This window comes from Megalobrama amblycephala, linkage group LG23 (genome assembly GCF_018812025.1).
Source record: "Megalobrama amblycephala isolate DHTTF-2021 linkage group LG23, ASM1881202v1, whole genome shotgun sequence".
NCBI lineage: Eukaryota > Metazoa > Chordata > Actinopteri > Cypriniformes > Xenocyprididae > Megalobrama > Megalobrama amblycephala.
This window is the reverse complement of record NC_063066.1, coordinates 21,501,783-21,527,994: the sequence shown is the minus strand read 5'-3', so window position 1 is coordinate 21,527,994 and position 26,212 is coordinate 21,501,783. Positions and strand designations below refer to the sequence as shown.

Sequence of the window (26,212 nt, the reverse complement as noted above, 5' to 3'; positions counted from 1 at the left end):
TGCCACGAGACTCTGAAACCACAAAGCTGGGAGGAATTACACTTCTGACAGATATTTCATAATTCGTCAATTTATTTTCTCACCAACAACATAGCCTATGTTTTTTTTTTCTTTCGGATTCGGTGACTCAATTATAATTTGGCATTGAGTAATTCATTCAGAAAGGGCAGTGTTTAGACTGGTGTATTTTCTGACCTAGTCTCTTGCTTTATGTGTCATGCCTCTGGTATTACCTTTATTGACAGTGAGATTATGATTTGAAGTGTGTTTGTGTACATGCGTGGGTTATTTCAGAGGTGTGTAAGTAGAGAGGATAAGTGGCCTACTTCAGTTCAAGCATGACATTTAAAAAAGATCAGTGCGAGATTAGCCCTGTGATTATCGCAGAACACAGTATTGTTGTGAGCCGGTGATGTTTGACTGATTTGCCGTCACCTGATGTTAGAAGTGAGGATTCCTGATGCTGCTGGCGTCCTCTGCTGTTTAACACTGGTATCTTACATCATCCTTAATCTGAATAAAGAAAATACACAGACAAAATTGCGTAGAAGAGATTATTTTATCTTTAACTGTATATGGTTTAAGCACATTTTATTATAAGCAGAAGCTAAAAGAAATTAAAAAAATCTAAAAGTCAGGTTTATAGCCTCCCACATGAAAAAATACTATAGTAATTAATAGTAAATAGTCTTTTTGAACCATACTATAGTAAAGTACTTGAATTAAAGTTGCAATATGTAAGATTTCATATCCGCTCGAGGTCGCTAGGTCTATTCAACACAAAGGCGCTATTCTATTCAACACAAATATGTTTTTTTTAAACATATTCTTAAAAATATTCTGAAAATGTCAGGAACATGTGAGTGCGGAGTCATGGAAACGCGTGACCCTTCAACACTTCTTCCGGGTCACTCTCTTCAGAACCCGGAGGTTTGACGCGGGAAACCGGAGAATAGAAGAGCTTGATCATTGCCGTTATTTGTTTGTGTATTCATCAAATTTCTTCAACACCGGGAAACACGCTTATACATTTATAAAGTCGTTCTTCACCCAAAGTAAGTGCTAAATAAGTTTGTATAGTTTGATGGTGATCTTAATCAAACCGGCTGACGGAATCGAGTCCTCTCCACATGTACGGCAGTGTGCGTCTATTCAGGTCTATTCAACACAAAGGCGTAGCTTGATGACGCCAAGTTTGAGCGCGGCATCTTGGGACATGTGGTCTTTACCTCAATGGCCGGTGGAAAATATTCGGGATAGGACTCGGGAAGAAATCATGTTCATGGATGTGATTATTAACGTTATTGCAGTATGAAGTAGAGCAGGACCAAGTGTTGTGGGAGCTGAACGAGGCCGCTGGAGCGATTGCGCAACACACGCCGTTCCGCTTTTCCGGTCATGAGTATGAGGTAAGACAGCTCTGTTTATCATATTAGATACATTTGAGTGTGTTGAAAATGTTATAACGTTACTCTGTGCGTTCGCTCGGCGGCTGCTGTGAGACACTGTTACACACTGCAGTAAGATAGATCGATTTTAGAATATCATATTAAATGCTGGATGGCTTGTGTTGATAAATGGCATGCAATTTTAAAACGTATTGTGTGATGGAGAAAATGCTGTATTACTGTTACTAAAAATAATGCTGCATCTGATTATGCTATGTTAGCTTCTTCACAAGATAGTGTTTTTTTCTGAGGCATGGTAAAGCATGGTACTCGCGGAAAAACAAGAAAATTAGATTTAAACAATAAGACTAAACGTGTCGAGCTATATAACAATAATTAGTTTTCTGTCTATAAATATATCAAAACAGATGTTCCCTTGTCTATCAAAACATGTAAATATTAAAGCATCTTTTGTGTTTTGTTGTTTCTACAAAATAAAACCGGAAACCGAGAATAACGCGGGTATGACGCAATTGACAGGCGACTCCTCACACGTCCTGGAGCCTTGGTTAAAATTGCAATTTTCTCACGATTTACAAATAGTTGGAAACATTTGGGATATTGTAAGTACTCAAGTGAAAATATATAACACTGGTGCAAAAATCTTACATATTGCACCTTTAATTTGTTGTCGTAATTCTATAGTTGCTGTGGTAATATAACAACTATAGTAATATAAACAAATTAATTTACCCAATACTGTACTCAGTTTTCTACAACTCTAAGGTATGTATACCACAATACAGTACAGTTTACTGTAGTAAAAACTAAAGTATACTACAGTATTTATTATAGTTTATCAGTTCACTGTAGTTAATATACTACAGTATGCTGTAGCATTCATTCAAACAAAGTGTTGTAAATACTATAATATGTACTACAATTTACTATAGTATGGTTCAAAAACACTATAGTATTTACTATAAATTACTATAGTATTTTTTCATGTGGACTACATTATTTTTTCTTTTGCAGGAGAGACTAGGTCATTTCAACCCACGTTTGGGTCAAATATCGACAAACCCAACCGTTGGGTTTAAAAATTTAATTTAAAAATTTAAACCAACATCTGGGTTTGTCCATATTTGACCCAACCCAGCATTTTTAGAGTGAAGAAAACCAAACTATTCAGCATTTAGAAAACCACAACAGCACATATGTGAGAGAACGAATACAGACTTTATTTTAATATTCAATAGGTTATTATTATTATTATCATCATTGTTTGATGTTTATATTAATTTAATTTAGCAGTTTTTTTATTATTTTATATTAATAATGCCATTTTAATATTAAACATGTTTATATGCGGTTATATATTTTTTTTATTTTGATCAATTACTATCATAATTAGCATAATGTAAGCAACATTTATTCTCTTTTATAACAAAAAAAAAAAAATTAATTTAATGTCCTTTTTCAGTGATGCAATAGTCATTCAAGCAAATCAAAGTTGTCAATTCTTCAGTCAATTAATAATTTTGAAATTAAATTTGAAATTATTATAGTTTGTTTTTGTTGTTTTCTGGAAAAAAAAAGACACCAATAATTAACAAATTTACTACACTTTTTTTTTTTTAAACATATTCTTAAAAATATTCTGAAAATGTCAGGAACATGTGAGTGCGGAGTCATGGAAACGCGTGACCCTTCAACACTTCTTCCGGGTCACTCTCTTCAGAACCCGGAGGTTTGACGCGGGAAACCGGAGAATAGAAGAGCTTGATCATTGCCGTTATTTGTTTGTGTATTCATCAAATTTCTTCAACACCGGGAAACACGCTTATACATTTATAAAGTCGTTCTTCACCCAAAGTAAGTGCTAAATAAGTTTGTATAGTTTGATGGTGATCTTAATCAAACCGGCTGACGGAATCGAGTCCTCTCCACATGTACGGCAGTGTGCGAGCACGGCGGAGGTGTTTCAAAACCCACTGAGCTTTCCTACATAGACAGCATTTCGAACCTTACTGGCGCTTTCGAATCCCCTGAAATTGTCTCTAGAATTTAACAATTAAAACGCAAGATAAAGAAAATGCTGTCTAAGTAAGTAGCTCAGTAAGTTAGAGACACAACCACTGCTCTAACCAACACAAAGATGAGGGAGAAACACAACTAGCAACTCCAATTCTGAATATGATTGGACACTGTACCGCTCGTGAAGTGAATTAAAGCCTCCAGAACAAGATAAACTCTGATTTCAAGCATTAAAACTCGTCTCTTGATGAATGCAGTGTTATTTCTGTTAATATTCATATTCATATTTTACAGAGATGGGAGACACTCTGGAGTTTAATGACATCCATCAAGAGGTGAAGGGATCTTGGGTAGGTGATATTAAAACTTTCAGTCGAATATGGAGGGGTTTAAAAAAAAAAAAAAAACACGCACAGCAACTAGCAAACAGTAAAATGACCCCTGGGTGTCGCAGTTTGACCTGCTAAACAGCGCACGGCTGTATTTGATAAATTAAAGGGATAGTTCACCCAAAACTGAAAATTTGATGTTTATCTGCTTACCCCCAGTACATCCAAGATGTAGGTGAATTTGTTTCTTCAGTCGAACGCAAATTATGATTTTTAACTGCAACCGCTGCCGTCTGTCATTAAACAGTGGATGGGAACCTGCGTAAATAAAACTTGCTTAGACAAATCCAAATTAAACCCTGCGGCTCGTGGCGACACATTGGTGTCCTAAGACATGAAACGATCGGTTTGTGTGAGAAAACGAACAGTATTTATATCATTTTTTACCTCTAATACACCACTATGTCCAACTTCGTTCAGCATCCTGTTAGTGAGGTCAAAAAACCCGCTCTGCTGACGGAAGTGATGTCTCGCCCATATACTTCAATGAGCGCGAGACAACACTTCCGTTGTCAGAGCGCGATCAGACCTCAGTAACCGGAAGCTGAACGGAGTTGGACATAGTGGTGTATTATAGGTAAAAAATTATATAAATACTGTTCGGTTTCTTGTACAAACCGATCGTTTCATGTCTTAGGACATCAATGCGTCGTCATGAGCCGCAGGGTTTAATTAGGATTTGTCTATGGAAGTTTTTTCAACTCTTATTGTTCAAGTTCCCAATCACTCCTATTATTTGACTGACAGACAGCAGCGGTTGCAGTTAAAAATCATAATTTGCGTTCGACTGAAGAAAAAAAGTCACCTACATCTTGGATGCCCTGGGGGTAAGCAGATAAACATCAAATTTTCATTTTTGGGTGAACTATCCCTTTAAATGATCAACATGATCTCAACTTTGCTGAAAAATCTTTTGTACACAATCTGCTGTCATTTGATTAATAGATTTAAATATCTTACTAAGACATATATTATTTGTAGGTGTAGTGACAACTAGGGGTTTAACAATATATTGTGTGTCAATATATTGCAATACAAAAATGCAACAATTTGTATCGTGGATGGTGACAATATTTATAGTGTGTAGCTCACCCAAAATTAAAATTACTGTGTGAGGGGGAAACATTCAAGTTTTAGTCTCATTACCACTACGTTAAAGTACTATATATAATGTTGAATATAATGTATAAATAATGCAATGGGGGAATATTTGTGGGTCCTGATAATGCCAAATGACTTAAGGTGACGATACAACCTGATGAGACACGGGCAACTACATAGGGCAACGGACAGTTGGCAGCAACTAATCAGAGAGGAGCAATCTATTGCCAACCCAATAAATACCTTATTATAAACACTTGTTAGGCACTTTATTTCAACTTTTCAAATATTTTCTTTGTTTTTATTAACTATAATTGCCTTTCTGATCTGATTTGTGATAAGAAAAGGGAGAAGAGCGAGTTTGGCAAAAGGCGGATTCGAACCCACGTCGATCGTGTCAAAAGCTACATTCACGTGCCATACAGCCTACACCACTACAGACATTAAAGGGTTAGTTCACCCAAAAATAAAAGTAATGTCATTTATTACTTACCCTCATGCCGTTCCACACCCGTAAGACCTTCGTTAATCTTCGGAACACAAATTAAGATATTTTAGCTGAAATCCGATGGCTCAGTGAGGCCTCCATAGCCAGCAATGACATTTCCTCTCTCAAGATCCATTAATGTACTAAAAACATATTTAAGTCAGTTCATGTGAGTACAGTGGTTCAATATTAATATTATAAAGCGACAAGAATATTTGTTTTGCTATACACTGATTCATTTATGCTCCGATGCTTCCTGACGCAGTGTTTTGAAATCGGCCATCACTATATAAGTCGTTATTTTGTTTTTTTGGTGCTCAAAAAATATTCTCGTCGCTCTATAATATTAATATTGAACCACTGTACTCACATGAACTGATTTAAATATGTTTTTAGTACCTTTATGGATCTTGAGAGAGGAAGTGTCCATTGCTCCCTATAGAGGCCTCACTGAGCCATCATATTTCAACTAAAATATCTTAATTTTTGTTCCGAAGATTAACGAAGGTCTTACGGGTGTGGAACGGCATGAGGGTAAGTAATAAATGACAGAATTTTCATTTTTGGGTGAACTAATCCTTTAAACATAATTCATCTTTTTAGTATTTAACTGAAAACATTCAAAGGCTAAATTACAGCCAATCCACATTAAATTGGACACCTGTTGGTATTTTAAGCATTAAATGAAGTAAATTCCCTGTTTTGGGCTGACACATGACAACTTACCAGCATAAAAAGATATGTTCACGCTCCTTTTCTTCGCTCCACTTCTGCCCAGAGGCCGCCATCTTGTTTGAATTTTTTTTTTAAATCTCCAAGCCGGTCACATTATCGGCTGCTAGCATACTGATTGGAGGATCTCAAAAAATTGCCCACGACCGATCTAAAGTATCCAGATATAAATTTGTTGCTCATTCTTAATGGGAAAGTGCCCAAGCAACATTTCTCAAAAAGTTGCCTTGTGTATCATGACCTTTAGGCTAAGTTACCAGTAAAAAGTGATAACTTAAAAAAAACATTATTTTGAATATATCTATTCAGTGACGGAGTGCAAGCATATTCGTCTAATGTAATTCTGTATTTTCAGCTTCAGAATCATGAATATTTTTATTCTGATGTCACGATTGTCCTGTGCATTGGGTCATAAACATCTCAATGATTTACATTACAAGTGGTCAGAATTTCATCATACTTTTTGGTCATATAAATATCAGCAACTGCACCAAATTGAATACTTTTGCTCAGTTTAGGTCTCTGAATAAAGAATTTTTTTCTCAAGTGTGAACATATTCTCACTATCAATGACAAATATGATAAAAAAACATAAATCACGTGTGCAGACTTTTTTTATATATATATTTTGTCTAAAGGTTCAATAAACAACTTTTCTCACTATTTCATATGTTAGGCTTTATATGGTTAAAATCAATACACATAAGTATGCATTGCACAGTGTTGCATACTCTTGTCAAATGTAGTTGTCATGTAGGTGTTCCATGAATTGAGAAAATTTGTATACTGTTTACAGCAACAATATGCCATTCAAAACATATCATGAGTTAAATTTACTCAGAAACCTGCTGGGATTGGCTTTAGATGGGAACATTTAGGAATGTGCAGAAAATATGTAATATACACAAGAATGTAAAGCTATACAAAAAAAAAAAAATCAGTTTCATAGTAAATGATCTATATTTTGCTCTCCACACATTTCTATTTGTGTTTGTTGTCAGAACGATGGCCGTCTGAGGTTCAGCAAGCAGTCTGTGGTGTATAAAAGCCATAAAACAGGGAAGGTGGACAGTATCCCAGCCCCTGAACTCTCTGGAGCCCAGTGGCGTCGCGTCTGCCTGGGTCATGGAATCAAACTGGCCACCAGCACTGGACACATCTACAAATATGATGGCTTCAAAGAAACAGTGAGTGTGTTGGTAAAAATAATAGTTAGGGATGCACTGAAATGAAAATTCTGGGCCGAAACCTTTTTTAAAAATTTCATCTTTTTATTTTTATCTTTGTATGATTGTATTAATATTAGTCTTTTTAATGATATTCATTAATTTTAATACTTAATTAAAAAAAAAAAAAAAAAAAAAAATATATATATATATATATATATATATATATATAATATATATATATATATATATATATATATATATATATATATATATATATATATATATATATATAATTTTTTTAATTAAGTATTAAAATTGGGGGGGTGGTTAAATACACATTACAAGCATAGATAAATACAATAAAGTTACAAATAAAGTAAGTTCTAACTGTAGTGTATTCCGGTACAGACACACAATAATTAGGTCTAAATGTATTCACTGTATAAATTAAATATAGATTAATTGCAGTTAAAGCTGTCTCTTGTCGTTTGATCAACATTAATGATTTGATTAACATTAGCATAGGTTGCTGTCACTTTAAGACCGAATGCACGGATCCAATATACTGATACACATCTGGTTTCTTTCTCAACTCTTTGTTCACTTAAGACGTAATCGACTGTGTTTAGGAGAATAGAGCGAGAGTGAAACCTGAGCACTGAACACTGAGGGGCAGGGCAGGGCGGCATATATTTTCGGCTGTTTTTCTCTTTTGGCCAAAATCCGAAATGCCATTTCGACTGATAATTTCGGTGCATCCCTAATAATATTTGATCAGTCAGGACTTTTATGCTAAAATGTCTTTTCTTCAATGTCAATGGAAGTGCAGTGTGTGTGTATGTAATTCAAGATGTTACAGAAATGCTTTTCTCCAGGGGTTAATCACTGGCCTCCAATAATGGATTTTCTCTGTATGTGTGTGTGTTTTGTATGATGTCATTGTGTGTGGTGTTTATACCGTAACTCCGGAAGAATCTGTTACTTGTATCGTAGACAAAGTTGACATGATTGTGTGTTTGTTTGCTGTGTATTTACATGTGTTGTTTACCAGCTAACCAGCATCGTCATTGTCTTTACATCAGGGGAAAAGGCAATATTTTGAGGATCAGGGAATGCTGGTTTGTGTAATGTTAAAGTGATGGTGAGGGATTCTGTAACCCAGTTCCAAGCTCATTAGCACACAGATGGACACACACACACAGACACACACACCTGGTGGAGTGACATGTGGAAGCGATTGTGCAGTGCTGGATAAATAAACAGGCTGATTGAGCGTGCTCCGCATCAGCCTCCGGCCGGATTACACACACCTCCGCTGTCCCAGCGGGCCGAGCGCTGCTGCCAACTCTCTTTATTAATGAACCTTGGGCTGGTTGTGAAAGAGAGTCATGGGAAGTGAGGCATTAATTCTGTTTATCTCTTCCTTCTCTTGCTCTCCCTCCGTTTTGCTTTCCTCCACCACAGGATTTTGAGAAAATCTCAGCATTTTTTAAAGCGAACTACAAGGTCGAGTTGGCGGAGAAGGACATGTGTGTGAAGGGCTGGAATTGGGGCACCGCCAAATTTGCAGGTACACACACCCATCTACACATGCTACTAGTAATTCATTTAATTATTTTCATGTTATGGCTGATAAATGACCTATATGAAAGTTCTATACTGTTGTGTCGAAATTAAAAATAAATGACATAAATAAGTGTTATTAAATTTGTATTTTTAATATGAAATTTTAGATGGCATTCGATGATGACAAAAATGATCTAAATGTAAAAACACTGGAAATGAGCATGTACAGTTTAATACACAGTATAGATGTATACCAACAATATCTACTGATACTGATAAATTATAAAAAAAAATTAAAGTATTGGCCAATAACAAAATGGTACCTATATATTCCAACTTTACTATGTTTATTTTATTTTTCAAAACATATTCCCAATAAATATCACCTCTGGCATCAAAACTGCTTTAGAAAAGATGGTTTATTATTTTGTTTCGGAACAAAGTTGTTGTTGTTTTTTTCAACAATGCTGTTCTTTGGAACTTTGTTCATCAAAGAATCCTGAAAAAATGTTATGTGTTTCCAAAAATATTAGGCAGTGCAACTGTTTTCAACATTGATAATGAGGATAAATGTTTCTTGAGTATCAATTCAGCATATTAGAATGATTTCTGATGGATCATGTGACAGTGAATAATGACAGTAATGATGCTAAAAATTCAGCTTCGAATCACAGGAATAAATTAAGTTATTTTAATGAGTAATATTTCACCATATTACTGTTGTTACTGTATCCAATTGAAAAAGTTACATTTTTAAATATATTATAATATTAAAGTTATTTTAAATTGTAATATTTCATAATATTACAACTGTTACAGCAATATTTTTGATCAAATAGAGATACATACAACATAAAACAAACATAAAATCTTACTGACATCAAACTTTTAAAAAATCTGCATTTAATATGACATTAAAATAAAAGTGCTAGGTGGAGAAAAAAAAAAAAAAAAAAAAAAAGCTAATGTTGCCCGGTATGACATGGTCACCAATATATTGTGCTTCTGACTTTTTGTGTGCGCGCTCAGGGTCTCTGCTGTCATTTGAGGTGAGCGACAGTCCTGTCTTTGAGATCCCGCTGACCAGCGTATCCCAGTGTGCAACGGGAAAGAACGAGGTAACAGTGGAGTTCCATCAGAATGATGATGCAGAGGTGTCACTCATGGAGGTCCGTTTCTATGTCCCGCCCAACACTGGAGACGACGGCTCAGACCCTGTGGAGGTCCGTGTTTATGTGAATGTTTTTCTCTGTCAGTGTGTATGCAGCTGTTGGTGCTGATGATCTGTTTCGCGCTGTTGCAGGCGTTCGCTCAGAATGTTCTCTCAAAGGCAGACGTCATCCAAGCTACTGGAGATGCCGTGTGTATCTTTAAAGAACTTCAGTGCCTTACGCCGAGAGGAAGGTAAGTTGTCTTTAAAGCATCGGTGTTACAACCATACACATCTTTGGCTAGAATGATTGACTTGTTGTTAAACGGGTTTTTCACTCAATTATAAAAATACTGTCGAACATGAAAATTCTGTCATCGTTTACTCACTTTCATGTCATTACAAACCCATAAGACTTTTGTTCATCTTTGAAACAAAAAGAAAGATATTTTTAATCTGTAAGGATTCTGTCCATCCATTGAAAGTCCATTTCCCTAAAACATACATGAAGACATTGTAAAAGTAATCTGTATGAATCAAGCGGTTTAATCAAGGTCTTCTGAAGAGACAAGATCGCTTTATATGATAAACAGATTTAACTTCACAAACTTTGATCAGTGCACACACACAGAGCTCACCAAATATGGAAAGTGGAAGATCAAATACGCTTGTTTGATGTGCGAGAACCAGTGAGGTTAGTTCTCAAGCATCAATTTATGCTTCTAGAAGACATATCATCATAAGGGTGAGCAAATTGACAGAATTTTTGTGTGAACTACCCCTTTTAGGCTGACTGACTAGTAGGGCTGCCCCTTAAAAGTCCACTAACCGTTAAGGCAGGAACACACCAAGCCGACAGTCAGCCGTCTGGTAGTTTTTGTTCATCGGCCGACTAAGTTTTCTCAGTGTGTTCTGCACCATCGGCTGAAGTTGGTCCTCGTTGACTTTTTTCCAGCCGATTCGAAATGTTGAAACGGCGTCGGGGCATCTGATCATTCGGATTGCAGTTTCAGATACTGCCACCTGCTGGTTCGGAAAGACATTTCATCTCACGCAGGCGCAGAACGGACGTGCTACTTGGCCGTCGGCTGTCTAGCGTTGGTTTGGTGTGTCATGCCAATTTTGGACACAGACGCTGCCTACGTGAGCCAACCCCTCAGTCTGCTTTCGTCGCCACTAGTTCGTCGGTGTCTGCTTGGTGTGTTTTGGCCTTTAGTTGACGAGAAAGGACTTAGCCAATGAAAATTGGTATTAGTCGGTTAGTTGCTGGGGGGAAAAAAACTCCACAAGGAGGGTCGAAATCAGCCAGTCTGTGATGTACAGTTTGTTAATCCAAACATTCGTCAATCATTCCTCAATCATCGACCTCAAATATGGCTTATCACTTGAAACATGTAAGTAGTTTAACGCTCTAACATTAACCTAGATAAATGTGCACTATTATTTGGCGCACATGTTTGTGTGGAATTGGAGCCCGCTTACTGCATGACATGGAGGAGCCGGTGCTATCACTTGCATTTAAATTAACATACTCTATCATTTTTGGTCAGATAAGAATAATCCAACATTCGAAACTGTAAATGATTTGCTTTTATTTCTTTGAACTCAAATAACAAAACGTTGTGCTTTCGTAAATAATCAAAAAATTACAGAATGCGCTTTCTGCCGTCTTGGTCTCAAGTGAACTTGAGCGTGTCACAAAAATTAACCGAAACTCATCATATACTTGCTTCACAGACATGAGAAATATATCTATGGAAAGATTGAAGTGTCTAAAATGTAAATGAACTGATTTAAATTTAAAAAAAATTCTCAGATTATGTAATCCGCATGAAACATGCATCTGATCTAGGCACATACACTACTGCGGAGATGACGAGACAGCATCGTCGACTTCATCTCTGCAGCCGAAAACACACAACACTAGTTTATCAATAGATTATTAAAATGTTCAGACAGTATCCTTCTGTTTTTTCACACCACCTTCATAATCATTATGTTTGCTGGTGCGCTGCTGCAAGCTTTGTGAGCGTTTGAGCACTGATTAGGTTATGTATTTTATATAGGCGATTCAAGGCTCATTATTATGATTTTACGTGGTTTGTTAAATTAGTCAAATCGCTGAATTGAATGACTACTATTCGACTAGAAAAATCTTTAGTCGAGGACAGCCCGACTGACTAGTCAATTTTGAAAATGTAGTTTTCTACTTCCCTATTTAACAGCTTGTCACCAAATGAAATTTCAAAACACTTTTTTTGAGTGTATATGGACTATTAACATATGGACATTTTTGTTTTTTAATGGTTGCAATTTTATTTTGTGCATTGCAACCATCTGGAGCTCTGTGTGTCTCCAAGTGCTGCACACGGCCTGTATTTGAGACTTTTGTTTGGCTCAGTTAGTGTTTTTCTTTCAGGTATGATATTCGTATCTACCCCTCCTTCCTGCACCTGCATGGTAAGACTTTTGACTATAAGATCCCCTTCACCACTGTACTGCGTCTCTTCCTGCTGCCACACAAGGACCAGAGGCAGATGTTCTTTGTGGTGAGTTGTACGTTTTAGTGTGCTGCTCCCCACCAGAGACAAATTAAACCTAACAATAGCTACATTAACATTCAGCCAAGTAATCCATTTATCAGATTGACGGCTCACTCGGACTGAAAAGGCTTAATGTAAACACCGCAATTGATCTGACTTGAATTTTCAAATGGTTTGGAAGGTTTGTGTATATTTTAGGTAAAAAACTTATGTCAGAATATGCATGACAGCACTGCACTGCACTGATTTCGACTGAGACAGATTTATTTTAATGATTTATATTACCTAAATATCTGAATATTTGCTAAAAAAGCTCTTCTCACATATATGTCAGCTTTTTAAGTATGTAATTTAGGCAAAGTTATAGTAGTTATACTCACGGGAGCTTATTATGACAGCAAATTTCTCCACTTCTGAACGCAGCAACTGCAGACAGGGTTCCTGCGGGTCTTAAATTCTGTTGGATCAAATTTAAGGTCACTAAAGAGTCTTAAGTCACAAATGGTGTAACAAAAGACTTAAATATCCTTTCAAGAGGTCTTAAATTTGGGGGTGGGAGATAAGATCATGATATGACCAAATATGATTATTAAACTTCAAAAGGTGGTGATTGAATTCAAGAAATGTGAACGTTTAAAGAAAGACAAAAAGATTATTTTGTCAAACATAAGACATGTTTTATTGAGTATTAATATATTGAAATTACATTGAGTCTGTTAAACATGCAGTTACTCTGTTTTGCAGTTGAATGTATGTCCCTGCCGTTTAATTAAGTCAAATAATCTAAAATGCGTCATTTGTTTTACATGATTACATGTGTGTGTTCTGTATGGACATACTATATTTTATTTGTGCAGGTTTTAAAAAAGGTCTTAAATTCGATGTTTAAAAACTCAGATTGCCGCATTTATGGTTCATATAAACATGATTTTCTGAATCTAAAATCAGATTGGATTCATTTCAACTAGTGCATGTAAAACATACCTAATGTGTTCTTTTATTAATATGGGACATCCTAAATAATGCATTGGTGTTGCTCCCACCTGCTGGTAAAATGTTGAATCACAGGTTTATTCATTATGACCTCAGTTAATGTGCTTCATGGTTTATTCTTGATCGTTGACCCAGTCTTGATCCTTTTTATTTTCCAGATCAGTCTCGACCCTCCCATTAAACAGGGTCAGACACGTTATCATTTCCTCATCCTCCTCTTCTCCAAAGATGAAGACATTAGTCTGGCTCTCAACATGAACGAGTAAGTTCACTGGACTTTCTTTGTCTGTCAGAGGTTAACCTCCATTAGCTCTGCTGATGGGATCTCTATCTCTTCTCTCTAGGGATGAGGTGGAGAAGCGTTTCGAAGGGAAGCTCAGTAAGAACATGTCTGGTCCACTGTATGAGATTGTCAGCAGGGTCATGAAGGCTCTGGTCAACAGGAAGATCACGGTGCCTGGAAACTTCCAGGGGTAACGCACACAAGCAAATACTCTTATAAAGATATTATGCTTAGCATTTTTCTGTTTATCATTGGGGGTGGGTGATATTCTAGTATTATTTCTATTGTGGTTGAGCAAAGCACAGCTGGATGGTAGGAGTTAACCAACTTGACATCAAAATGACATCACGCTAGTTCATTGTTCGATTTCACTTGAAATATATCGGGGCCTTTAGGGAGAAAATGAGGAATAACTTGTTTGGATAGGTTATTGTATATAGTAGCAAAAAAAAAAAATAATTTTGTTCAAAATGTTGATGTAAATTGCTCCTATTGCCCACCCCTAGTTCTCATTTTCATAATAGTGTGTCAAGATCAAGTTGAGCTCTTGTTTTGAAATGAACTTTTTTACGTCTTTACTGATGTCATTTTTTATCTCCGTGTGTGTGTGTAGTCACTCCGGGTCTCAGTGTATAACGTGTGCGTATAAGGCGAGCTCAGGGCTGCTGTATCCCCTGGAGAGAGGCTTCATCTATGTGCATAAGCCACCGGTTCACCTGCGCTTCGAGGAGATCTCCTGCGTTAACTTCGCCAGAGGAACCACCACCACTCGCTCCTTTGACTTCGAAATAGAGACCAAGCAGAATAACCAGTACACCTTCAGCAACATTGAGAGGTAAACTACATCACCCACAAATCATCGCACCTTTCCTTAGAAAACACAGACAGCAGTATCCTTCATCTTTCAATCATAAGTAGATAATCTCTGCTGCAATCTGCAGCACCCTGTCCTAACTAGCCATGAGCATCAAGTCAGTCCTCACTTATTCAGAAATAGCGAAGAACACCTCTCTTCTGTCTTATGTAGGGAAGAATATGGAAAACTCTTTGACTTTGTCAATGCCAAGAAGCTGAACATCAAGAACAGAGGATTTAAAGAGGTATGTTCTGTTGTTTTCAAAACATTCATTTTTGTTTAAGTCAAAATGCATAAAAGTAAAATGCACAGTAGGGCTGGGCAATATAATAAAATGAATTAAAATTAAATATTTAATTTAATTATGAATTATTAGAGTGTAATTCATTTAATTCAAAAATGAAAATTCTGTCATTTATTACTTACCCGCATTCCGTTCCACACCCGTAAGAACTTTGTTAATCTTCAGAACACAAATCAAGATATTTTTGTTCCAATCCGATGGCTCAGTTAGGCCTCCATAGGGAGCAATGGACACTTCCTCTCTCAAGATCCATAAAGGTACTAAAAACATATTTAAATCGGTTCATGTGAGTACAGTGGTTCAATATTAATATTATAAAGCGAAAAAACAAAACAAAATAACGACTTTATTTTGTGATGGCCGATTTCAAAACACTGCTTCAGGAAGATTCGGAGCACAAATGAATCAGTGTGTCGAATTTGCTGTTCGGAGCGCCAAAGTCACATGATTTCAGTCGTTGGCAGTTTGACATGCGATCCGAATCATGATTCGACACACTGATTCATTTATGCTCCGATGCTTCATGAAGCAGTGTTTTGAAATCGGCCATCACTAAATAAGTCATCATTTTGGTTTTTTTGGCGCTCCAAAAATATTCTCTTCACTTTATAATATTAATATTGAACCACTGTACTCACATGAACTGATTTAAATATGTTTTTAGTACCTTTATGGATCTTGAGAGAGGAAATGTCCATTGCTCCCTATAGAGGCCTCATGGAGCCATCGGACTTCAATTAAAATATTTTAATTTGTGTTCTGAAGATTAACGAAGGTCTTACGGGTGTGGAACGGCATGAGGGTAAGTAATAAATGACAGAATTTTCATTTTTGGGTGAACTAACCCTTTAAGAAACATATGTCTGTATCTGTTTTAGGGCAAAAGTCAAGCCGCCTTAAAGCAAATTTTATTCAGAGCAAGAATCAAGATTCTATCGAAGGCTCTGTTAACACCTGGTATTAAGATGCGTTTTGGTCTATCAGATCACAAGTGGACAAAGGGAGACGCATCTGGTGTTTTAATCCGTCTGTTTTGTCCACTTTCAGCAACTTCTGTCCTGATTTCTTCAAGGGGAGGGGGTAAATGTATGGGTTTTTCCTGATCTTTCGATCTAATGGACAAAATAAGCTCACCCAATTTACATACGAACGCGCCCAGAGATGATGGGAAAACATATGGAGAGCATTAGCTTTCAATTCTGCTCTGATAGCCGCAAGACCACACCGAACACTGTAAGTGCATGTTAGAAATCGGGAATGGTGAGAGAACATTGTGCTTCGTACATTTTCCGTCTTCAAACAAAATCTCGGTCTTCAGCCGACAAAGTTTAAATCACGTCTGGATGGCATGCTTCCCGTAATGTTTACTCATTAGGTCAGTAGGCAGAATGTAGGCAGTCTTTTGAGAGAAACGCTCCACATGAGCATTTACACTATGAAAACAATCCAGTCGAATGTGTTTTCAACTGCCTCTGGAGCTCTGTTTACACCTATTTATCGTCCACTTGTGATCCGATTGACCAAACACATCTTAATACCAGTTGTAAACGGGGCCTAAAAATGCTCTCAATACAAGGGAAAATGTTCTTTTTTTTTTTTTTTTTACTTAAACTACCAGTTTAAGGTCAGTAAGGTTAATATTATTATTATTATTATTATTATTATTGTATTTTTGATCGAATACATACAGCCTTAATGACAAGGTCATCCTTCAAAAACCATTAAAAATCTTACTGACCCCAAACTTATGAACACCCTTATAACACATACATGTTTGTATGAGTGTGGCTTCTTCTGTTCCTCCGTGCTTTTAAACCGGTGCATGAGTGTGAGATGTCATATATCTGCAGCAGTATCATTTGGCACTTTGATCAGAGCAGAAATGCAATTAAAGCATTTACATGTCTGTATAGTGCACTTAAATCAGCAGTAACCATAACTGCATTAGAATAGGAGTACACTGCTTAATCACAGTATTGTGTTTACATGAGATTTAACTTAATCACATTATAAAGTGAAGGGAAACACAACCTGTGATGTCAAACGATTCACTTGAACAAACAGTATAAAACAACTGATTTGCAGATTTTTTTTTTTGTGTGTCTCTCATGCATTAAAATATCACATTATTTGCAGTATTATTTAATAACAAAAGAAATATAAATATTTGACACAGCCCAGCCTTAATGTGCAGTATCTATTTTTCATTTCTCAATTTTCTTTTCTTTTTCTTTGAGTTTTGAGCTCATTCTAATGGCTAATAGTGTCAGTGATCATGTTTTGTTCCAAAAGAGTTATAATGTAATAGATTGTTAGGAGCTTTTTCTCTCAACTCAAAAGTGTACACATGCAGTGTTCACGCACAGATGAATGTGCAATACAAAACTGGTTTTAACTAAATAAACAATCCATTCTGTTGATGGATTTGCACTCATGGGAATAAGCAGGAAGAGTGTTTGAACCTCTAATTCTATGATCCAGACTCTGTGTGTTTATAAAGTGCCCCTGATGGCGACACGCTTTCACTACATTAACTTCCTGTGGACAGCAGCAGCATACACAGTAATGCGTTACGTTCACATAATTTATCGACCTGTTTGTGTGTGGTAGGGCATGAAAGGAGCAGATGGCTACAGTGACTCTGATGAAGACCAGCATGACGCTTACCTGGAGAGGATGAAACAAGAGGGCAAGATCAGAGAGGAGGGAGACGGCAGTGATGAATCAGAGGGTGATAGCGGTAAAGACACGCCTCAACTAAAACACAAATTGCAAACTTTAATGTTCAATAAAAAAAATAATGCTTGTGATCCCCAGGAGGTAAAACTAAATGTTATGAGCATTTTATTTTTGTTTATTAAAAAAGACAATTACCAAAATGTGGTTATCAATATTTGGTTAACCGCATTCTAGCAAAAAAAAAAAAACAAATTTGAGTGGGAAAAAAAGTAATGGGTAGTAGGGTTTTCAATTTTAGCCCAAATTAATCACTAAGTAGGCTCTATATTTTGGAACCAAATGTTGGTTTGCAGTTATCATATTTCCTATAAATTCAAACATGTAAAGAAAATAATTTTTTGATCTTATTTCTTAGGTAACAGGGTTGAAGGCTGAGCTTGACGAATCCAGTCAACACTGCAATTGTGTAAAAGTTAACACATGATTGACATTTACTTGTCTTCCCTTTATGCTATAGAAAGTCCAAATTATGTCCAAATTACCATTTAAAAAATGGTAATGGAGGAAAATAATGCAGGAACAGTTGGATGTAAAATGTGGGGTGCAGTTAAATATTACATTATATTTAAAATGGATTTTAAAATTATTTACTATAAACTGAATATCAGTTCAGTAAGAATGAAGCTCAACCTTCAACCCTGTTATATAATAATCTGGTTCTGGAAGTAAAAATTCCATTCATTCTCTCCATAGGGAAATTGACTTTAAACTCAAACTTACAAACCTTTAAAGACAGCCCTACTTTGAGCTACGAGTTTGTTAATTGATGGTATTTGCTTCTATTGAAGACATCAGCCCTCATTTTCAACTTAGTTTTAAAATTGTTTAACAGCAGAATTCGTGGTGAAAACTACATTACCCATGATACTATACAGAAAATTCCACCAATCAGAGTCGAAACGAGCAAAACACTCCAAAAGAGTCTCCCTGCCTTCACACTCAAAATAGTTAAATATTTATATGTGCATATTTTGCAAAAAAAAAAAAAAATATATATATATATATATATATATATATATATATATATATATATATATATATATATATATATATATATATATATATATATTTTTTTTTTTTTTTTTTTTTCAACATTTTTAAATGAGTAGTTTTATATTTGTCCATTGTTTTTAATTCAATTTTCTGAAGAAATATAAAACTACTAATTTCTGTATGTCAAGTAATGGAACTTCAAAGTGTACGTTGTTAGTGTAACATGTTGAATCCTGTAGAGTAGTTAATATCTAATATTTGTGTATATGTAGATGAGTCTTTCAACCCTGGAGAAGAGGATGACGACGTTCCAGAAGAGTAAGGGATTTTAAATATTTATTTTCTTGTTTTGTAAACGATTTGTCAATCTTTCACTTTGTTGTCAAAATTACCGACAATGGTACCTAATTGGTCCTGAAATTTTAAAAAATGTGATGCTTTGAGCGCTGTTGAGTGGATTCGTAAACACCTCTGATTGGCCATTGTGTTGACGCGCTCACTGGATATGTCTGTGATTGGCTACAATGATATTTACGCTCAACAGCACTCAAAGCGTCATATTTTTAAAATTTCTGTACCGATTGGTACTGAAGTCGGTACTTTTGACAACTCTACTTTCACTCTAATAATATAATTTTGTGTCTGTGCAGGTATGACAGTAACGCTTCAGCGAGTGATAGTGAGGGAGATGATGGTGACAGCGAAGATGAAGGAAAGAAGAAAAAAGTTGAAAAGAAGCCCAAGAAAGTCGTGAAAGAGAAGAAAGAGAGAAAACCACGGAAAGAGGTCTTGGACCTTTTTTTTTTTTTTTTTTTGCAACTTGTCACTAATATCTGAAATGTCAGTATTTGCATATGAATATCAATGTGTCTTAAAGAGTAAAGGCAAAAAGAGATGCACAGTGGTGCTTTTTACACCATGCCAGTTTGTTGTTGTCTGTTAAAACTGCACATGATAAACATCACTGTGAAGTGCCTTAATACGTTTACTGGCATCTGTTCAACAGTTCAGAAAATGAAACACTTTCACACTTTATTAATATTAACTTCAACACTCTCTATTGGCGAACAGAAAAAGGTGAAAGACGCAGGTGCTCCTAAGAGGCCGATGAGCGCTTACATGCTGTGGCTGAATGGCAACAGAGAGCGCATCAAGAGTGAGAATCCTGGGATATCAGTTACTGAAATCTCCAAGAAGGCTGGAGAAATGTGGAAGCAGTTGGGCAAAGACCGGAAAGAGGTTAGCTGCATTAAAATCACACACACCAATAACCAGAAAGTCTTCACAGCCACTGTTAAAGGTGATAGAGAGGATTTTTTCGTCGACTGAGAATCCAAAGACCGTTACTGAGTTTTTGAAATGAGCGCATGCGTAAGAACAGCCCCCCTCCTTCACAGCTCATTTCAAAGGAACGCCTCCCAAAACTCGTGCACGAGTATTGGAACACGAGTGTTTACCACCGGCATTCGCTGTGTCGTGTTTTTTGGATTCATTATGTCGGACTCACCGCAGGTAACTCATAATCTGCAGTTGTTACTCCTGTCTCCTGACAAAAACATTGCATGCAGCGCCTGTGGAGTGTGGAAAGTTACTGGAGCGCGCAGCCACGCTCGTCTCTCACAAGGAACGTCATGGCAGTGATTGACAAGCACCTAATAAATAGTCTTTTATCAGTTAGTAAAGACAGTTTCAAGTAATATTGCAAAAATGTATAAAACAAAACATCCTCTTTAGCACCTTTAAGGAAAAATTTTGAAAATATTTGAACAAGTATATAATAATTACATTGTTATATTACTGATGAAAATGTATTAAGTATATAATAGGGCTGTCAGTCGATTAAAAATATTTAATTGCGATTAATCGCATGATTGTCATGAGTTAACTTTTGATTAATCGCACATTTTAATCTAATGTAATCTTTACATTTATTTCTGTAACAAAACATCAAAAGCTCAACCGAACAGCTGATCATAGCTCTACAGGGCGGATTTTTATTTCTCATCTCCATAAATATATCTAGTCGTAGAGCTAACGTAAGGGCTAGAAATTAATTGGGGTTATCCTTTGCTTTATTTATTTATGTTAAATGTTTGAAAAAAAAACAACAATTGTCATCATTGTGGAAACTTCCTCATTGTCGTGGAGAGCTCAGTTCATGGTTGCATAGCAACGACAGACGCCACGGGAGCGCTAGTGCTTTGGAAAGAAGAAAGTGGTGCTTCTGCCCTTTCCTTTCGTTTTTAGACGCAACATGTGAACGGCCCCTATGGCTGCATCTCCATATCTCCAACTACGGTCTAGACCACGGGTCAAACAGAAAATGTGCGCTGCTTTAATCGCACGTTAATAAAATTAGTGGCGTTAAAATGAATTTGCGTTAATGCGCTAAATTTGACAGCCCTGGTAAATAATTTCATTTACGGAGTGGAACGATACAATGCTGCATTTAAGTAAGACATAATTATCCCTGTTCTGACTGGCCTCAACCCCTAGTATCAAAATACAGTTTTAATTGCTGTGTAAATGCATTTACAAATGCATGTGTAAAAACACCCAAATGCCACTTCAGAAGTGCTTCTGTGCCAACTTTAGAGTGTAAATGTGATAAAAGATTTGATTTTAGGAAAATGGCAATCAGCAATCATTATGCAAATATTACAGTACCATTATTGGTGGTCATATTAAAACATGCATTTCTTAAAGAGTTAGTTCACCCAAAAATGAAAATTGTCATTAATTACTCCTATTCATGTCATTCCAAACCAAACCTGTAAGACCTTCGTTCATTTTCGGAACACAAATTAAGATATTTTTGATAAAATCTGAGAGCTTTCTGATCCCCCATTGAAAGCAACGCAATTACCACTTTCAAGTCCCAGAAAGCTTGTAAAGACATCGTTAAAACAGTTCACCTGACTACAGTGGTTCAACCTTAATGTTATGAAGTGACGAGAATACTTTTTGTGCACAAAAAATAACAATAATGACTTTGTTCAACAATACATTCATAAAATTAAGGTTGAATCACTGTAGTCACATGGACCATTTAAATAGTCTACCTTTCTGGGCCTTGAAAGTGATAATTGCATTGCTGTCTATGGGGGATCAGAAAGCTCTCGGATTTCATCAAAAATATCTTAATTTGTGTTCCGAAGATGAATGAAGGTCTTACGGGTGTGGAATGACACGAGGGTGCGTAATTAATGACAGAATTTTCATTTTGGGTGAACTAACCTTTTAAACATAAAGCACAACCCTGACTGACTGGCAGGTTAAGCAGTATGAATTGATTTCATTGCATTAAATTTTATGTGTGAGGAATGTCAATCATTAATGCCTATTAGGGGTGTGACGAGACCGGTATCTCACGAGACGAGACGAGACTCGAGATTGAGTTCACGAGACGAGACAAGATGGCGAAATACATGACTAGAAAAAATATTCTGCATGTGTATTTGAAATGTTTTAACTAATCATCTTGTAATGAATGTCATTTCAGTTCTACTTTCTGAGACTGAATTATCATCTGCAGTAAAAGACAACAATACTGTACTGTAAAGTAGTGTAAAAGGTTTTGCTACTAACTCAACTGACTGACTTCTCTTCTGTATGATTTCAGTCTCTTCAGACCTTACCATAGCTGTCAACCCTCCCGTTTTTTCCGGGTTTCTCACGTATTTTAGCTCTTTTCCCGCTGTCTTCCCGTTTTAGTATTTTCCCGTAAAATATCCCGTATTTTTACGCTCTGATTGTGTTAACTCAGAACACGCAACTATCTGTGTCTGAGAAGTGGCTTGCACTTGACCACGGGCGATGCACGTAGGCTATGCATGCGCCAAACGCGTCTTTCCGCGCTCATGGAGTTTCTTTGAAAGGCTCGCGGGAAATGAAGTATATAAATTGTAATGGACATCGGGAGAAATGGGAACACGGGGGCACCGCGATGCCACCGCAAAGGGCACTTTCACTTTCACGATCAAAGTGCACGCCGCTGATAAGCATTGTAAATGCAGTATTACAGTATACACATAGCAATTAAACGCACAGATCTCCTCTCGTGCGTCGTCCTCACTAGACGAGGCAATATCACTTTCATTTCGCTTTCAGATATATCTTTTATAGATGCCATCAATGCTTTTACCTTTCTAGATGTATTTACCGAAATCAAAAGAGTCCATAAACTATAAATCCTCACGAAAACAGCTCTCGCGTCAACCTGAGAGATCAGCCTCCAAATTTCTCGGTTTCTGAATGGGCGGTTTGGCTTGATTGACAAACGCTAACGTTCGGGCATGATTTATATACCATCGACCTGTCCTAAAACGTTAGCACGCTTTGATCGATGGTTTGGCGTGTTTCTCCGTTCGAGAGTGCATTTCCGTTGATTGTTTACAAACGAAAGCTCACAGAAACGTGAAAATGAAAAGGGTCTCATTTGAAAGAAAATATCCTAAGCTAAAAGATGATATAGTGTGACTGATTGAAGCAGCCCTTATCAAAAGTGCGGTGGTCGATTTCTGTCTTTTCAAAACTGTGGGGGTCCTGACCCCCTGTCCCCCGTGCCAACGTAATAATCGTGTAAAAAAAATCCCTTATTTTGGGGATGGATTCTGGGAAATCTCCCTTATTTTCAGTGTTCAATGTTGACAGCTATGGACCTTACTGTACATGATTTGTACTGTATTCATCGGGGAGCCGCTGTCAAATGCGGGGAATTGAAATCACGTTTGAATGCGCGCTCGCGTTTACTTTCACTTTCAACGGTCGCGCGTACTCTGTAAATATGGAGCGGCGGTGACCGTTATCCGACTGAATTAAATGTTTTTTTTTGTTTTTTTTTTTTTTAAATACAAAGCAAAACGACAGTGGAGGCATAATGTAAACGTAGCGGTGGCATATTCTTTCCTAATCATCCTAACACTCTGTCATGGAAACATCACGAGACTACTTTTCGCCTCGACGAGAAATCTCGTCACAGTTTAGTCTCGCGAGATCTCGTGCCACGAGATCTCGTCACACCCCTAATGCCTATAATTTCATAGATATACATCATCTTGACAGTGGTGTAAAATCCTGCTCCTGGAGGGCCTCTGTCCTGCAGAGTTCAGCTCCAACCCCAATTAAACACACCCAAATTAGCTAATTAAAGTGTTACTAGGCATACTAGAAACTTTCTGGCAGGTGTGTTGCGGCAAGTTGGAGCTAAATTCTGCAGGACAGTGACCCTCCACCTCCAGGACCAAGTTTGGTCTTGATTCCACTCCTGGTCTTGATTCTTTCCTCCATCAAAACACCTTGTTTATGGATTTTAGTTCTGTGGCAAATTCTATATTTTATGCATGGAGTTTAGTTTTTGGGAAAATTGCTTTCTTTCCTGCAAATGTAGAGTGACTACTGCACCACTAAATACATTTATTAGCCACTTACTGAATTATTTGTCTGTGGTTTTTCATTGTGCCGCAGACAGATGATTGAAGCATAAACTACTGATGCTGTGTTGTTATAGAGTCAACTGACTTATTTATACGATTCAGCAGTGTTTAGCTAAACGTCTCTTGTGTGTTTTGCAGGAGTGGGACAGAAAAGCAGAAGAGGCCAAGAGACAATACGAAAAAGCCATGAAAGAGTACAGAGAGAGTGGAGGGGGAGCGGCATCTGTTACTAAGTGAGCCAACACACTCCACTCCACTCTATCAAACACACACTTTGTTAGAATCATTTTATATTTTAAAGCGTTTTTGCACACTGTGTATTGTGTATCATTTATATAATTTGCATTAGGCAAGATATCAGATTTTAAGACAAAGAAATCACTAGATTACTAAAGTTTCTTAGCCTCACCAAGGCTGCATATATTTGATTTATATAATAGTGAAATATTACAAAAATTATTATTTAAAATACTACAATTTAAAAGAACTCTTTTCCATTTGTATATATTGTCATCTTCCTGTGATGCAAAGACTTAAGTGTCACATGATCCTCCAGAAATTATTATAATATGCTGATTTGCTGCTGAATAAACATTTATTATTATTATTATTATTATTATTATCAATGTTATAAACCCTTGTGCTGCTTAATAGTTTGGTAGAAACTGATACATTTTTTTAGAATTCTTTGAATAGGAAGTTTAAAAGAACAGTATTTGAGATGGTATTCTTTTTATCATAAGTGTCTTTACTGTCACCTTTGATCCATTTAATGAGTTCTTGGTGAATAAAAGTATTAATTAAAAAAAAGTTCATTTGAACAATGGTGTATATTACGAGTGTTACTTGCAGCTCTGCTTTATATTGACAGTCATCGCTTATGATTTTAGGGAAAAGAAAAAGACAGGAGGAAAGGTGGAAGCTAAGAAAAAGAGTGGAGGAGAAAAGGAGAAAAAGAAAGAGGCTGGAAACGAAAGCTTTAAGAGCAAAGAGTTCATCTCCAGCGAGGAGAGCTCATCTGAATCTGACCACGACAGAGGCAGCAAACGCAAGGTGTGTGGCTGAATGTTTCCTTTTGGGATTATCAGTTATTTAGATTAGCATCATTTAATCTGCCTAATCTATTGCAGGCTTCTGATGATGAGGAGGAAGAGGAAGCCGCCTCCACACCAGCCAGCTCAGAGGAGGAGTCAGGATCTGACTGATGTCACACTGACAGCACAAAGACATTTCCACATCTCAGGTTTCACAAATGAATAATTGATGATTACTTGGACCAAGACTTTCTGCTTCAGTGCTGTATGCGCTCCACGCACATTGTTTGGCATATTTTTCCATTCAGACTGAGAACTTGAAAATAGTCAGGTAACGTTTTTCCCTCCTTTGAGAGAGACATCAGCAACTCTCAGATTTTTTTAAATATTTTTATTTCCCAATTTTGATAGACTCTTAATTCAGGGAAGTGTTGATAGACCTACTTGTAGAGGGTTATCCCTCTTCTTTTTTTTGCCTCTTTTTTTTGAAAATGGAAAGACTGCACTTCAGTAAATGTTTTGGTTATTTCATTAACATGTGTTTTGTACTTTAAGCTATCAAAATGTTGACCACTGTTTTGCAATAAAATTTCAGTGAGTGATTAAATGTGTGGGTGGTTCAGGTATACCCTATATTATGTCCCCACAAAGATGGCAGAATCTGAAGTCCTTGTCCTTGCAAGGACATTTTTGGTCCTTGGAGATTTGTCGCTCGAGTCGCGCCACATCCAGTGTACACTAGCCTTGAGTACCTTATTGCTTTTATAAAACGGTTACCACACAATACAAATATTAAAGCCAGAAATATACAGGTGCTGGTCATATAATTAGAATATCATCAAAAAGTTGATTTATTTCACTAATTCCATTCAAAAAGTGAAACTTGTATATTATAGTTATTCATTACACACAGACTGATATAATGATATGATGATTATAACTGACAACTAAGGAAAATCCCAAATTCAGTATCTCAGAAAATTAGAATATTATTTAAGACCAATACAAAGAAA

General features: G+C 36.6%; 1 protein-coding gene across 2 annotated transcripts; it reads left to right on the top strand.

The window, feature by feature from the left end:
- The first annotated feature begins 869 nt into the window (after nucleotides 1–869).
- Nucleotides 870–25,806, top strand: ssrp1a (structure specific recognition protein 1a). 2 transcript variants are annotated; one of them, XM_048176226.1, is made up of 18 exons: nucleotides 870–1,055; nucleotides 3,720–3,775; nucleotides 7,136–7,321; nucleotides 8,768–8,873; nucleotides 9,899–10,092; nucleotides 10,173–10,273; nucleotides 12,439–12,568; nucleotides 13,714–13,817; nucleotides 13,900–14,028; nucleotides 14,452–14,673; nucleotides 14,866–14,938; nucleotides 17,609–17,738; nucleotides 19,003–19,048; nucleotides 19,381–19,516; nucleotides 19,802–19,969; nucleotides 24,304–24,398; nucleotides 25,056–25,218; nucleotides 25,296–25,806. In XM_048176226.1, the coding sequence occupies exons 2-18, from the start codon at nucleotides 3,722–3,724 to the stop codon at nucleotides 25,368–25,370; spliced, it is 2,112 nt and encodes a 703-aa protein (XP_048032183.1). In that variant the 5' UTR covers nucleotides 870–1,055; nucleotides 3,720–3,721; the 3' UTR covers nucleotides 25,371–25,806. The 2 variants fall into 2 exon arrangements, with proteins under 2 accessions (XP_048032183.1, XP_048032182.1); XM_048176225.1 differs by lacking the exon at nucleotides 870–1,055 and adding an exon at nucleotides 3,076–3,263.
- The last annotated feature ends 406 nt before the right edge of the window (nucleotides 25,807–26,212 follow it).

Bases quoted from the DNA above. Each gene is read 5' to 3' on its own strand.
- ssrp1a (XM_048176226.1), top strand. From the start codon at position 3,722: ATGGGAGACACTCTGGAGTTTAATGACATCCATCAAGAGGTGAAGGGA. The intron at 7,322-8,767 runs GTGAGTGTGTTG...CCTCCACCACAG, and splicing joins ATGATGGCTTCAAAGAAACA to GATTTTGAGAAAATCTCAGC. The intron at 10,093-10,172 runs GTCCGTGTTTAT...GCGCTGTTGCAG, and splicing joins ACGGCTCAGACCCTGTGGAG to GCGTTCGCTCAGAATGTTCT.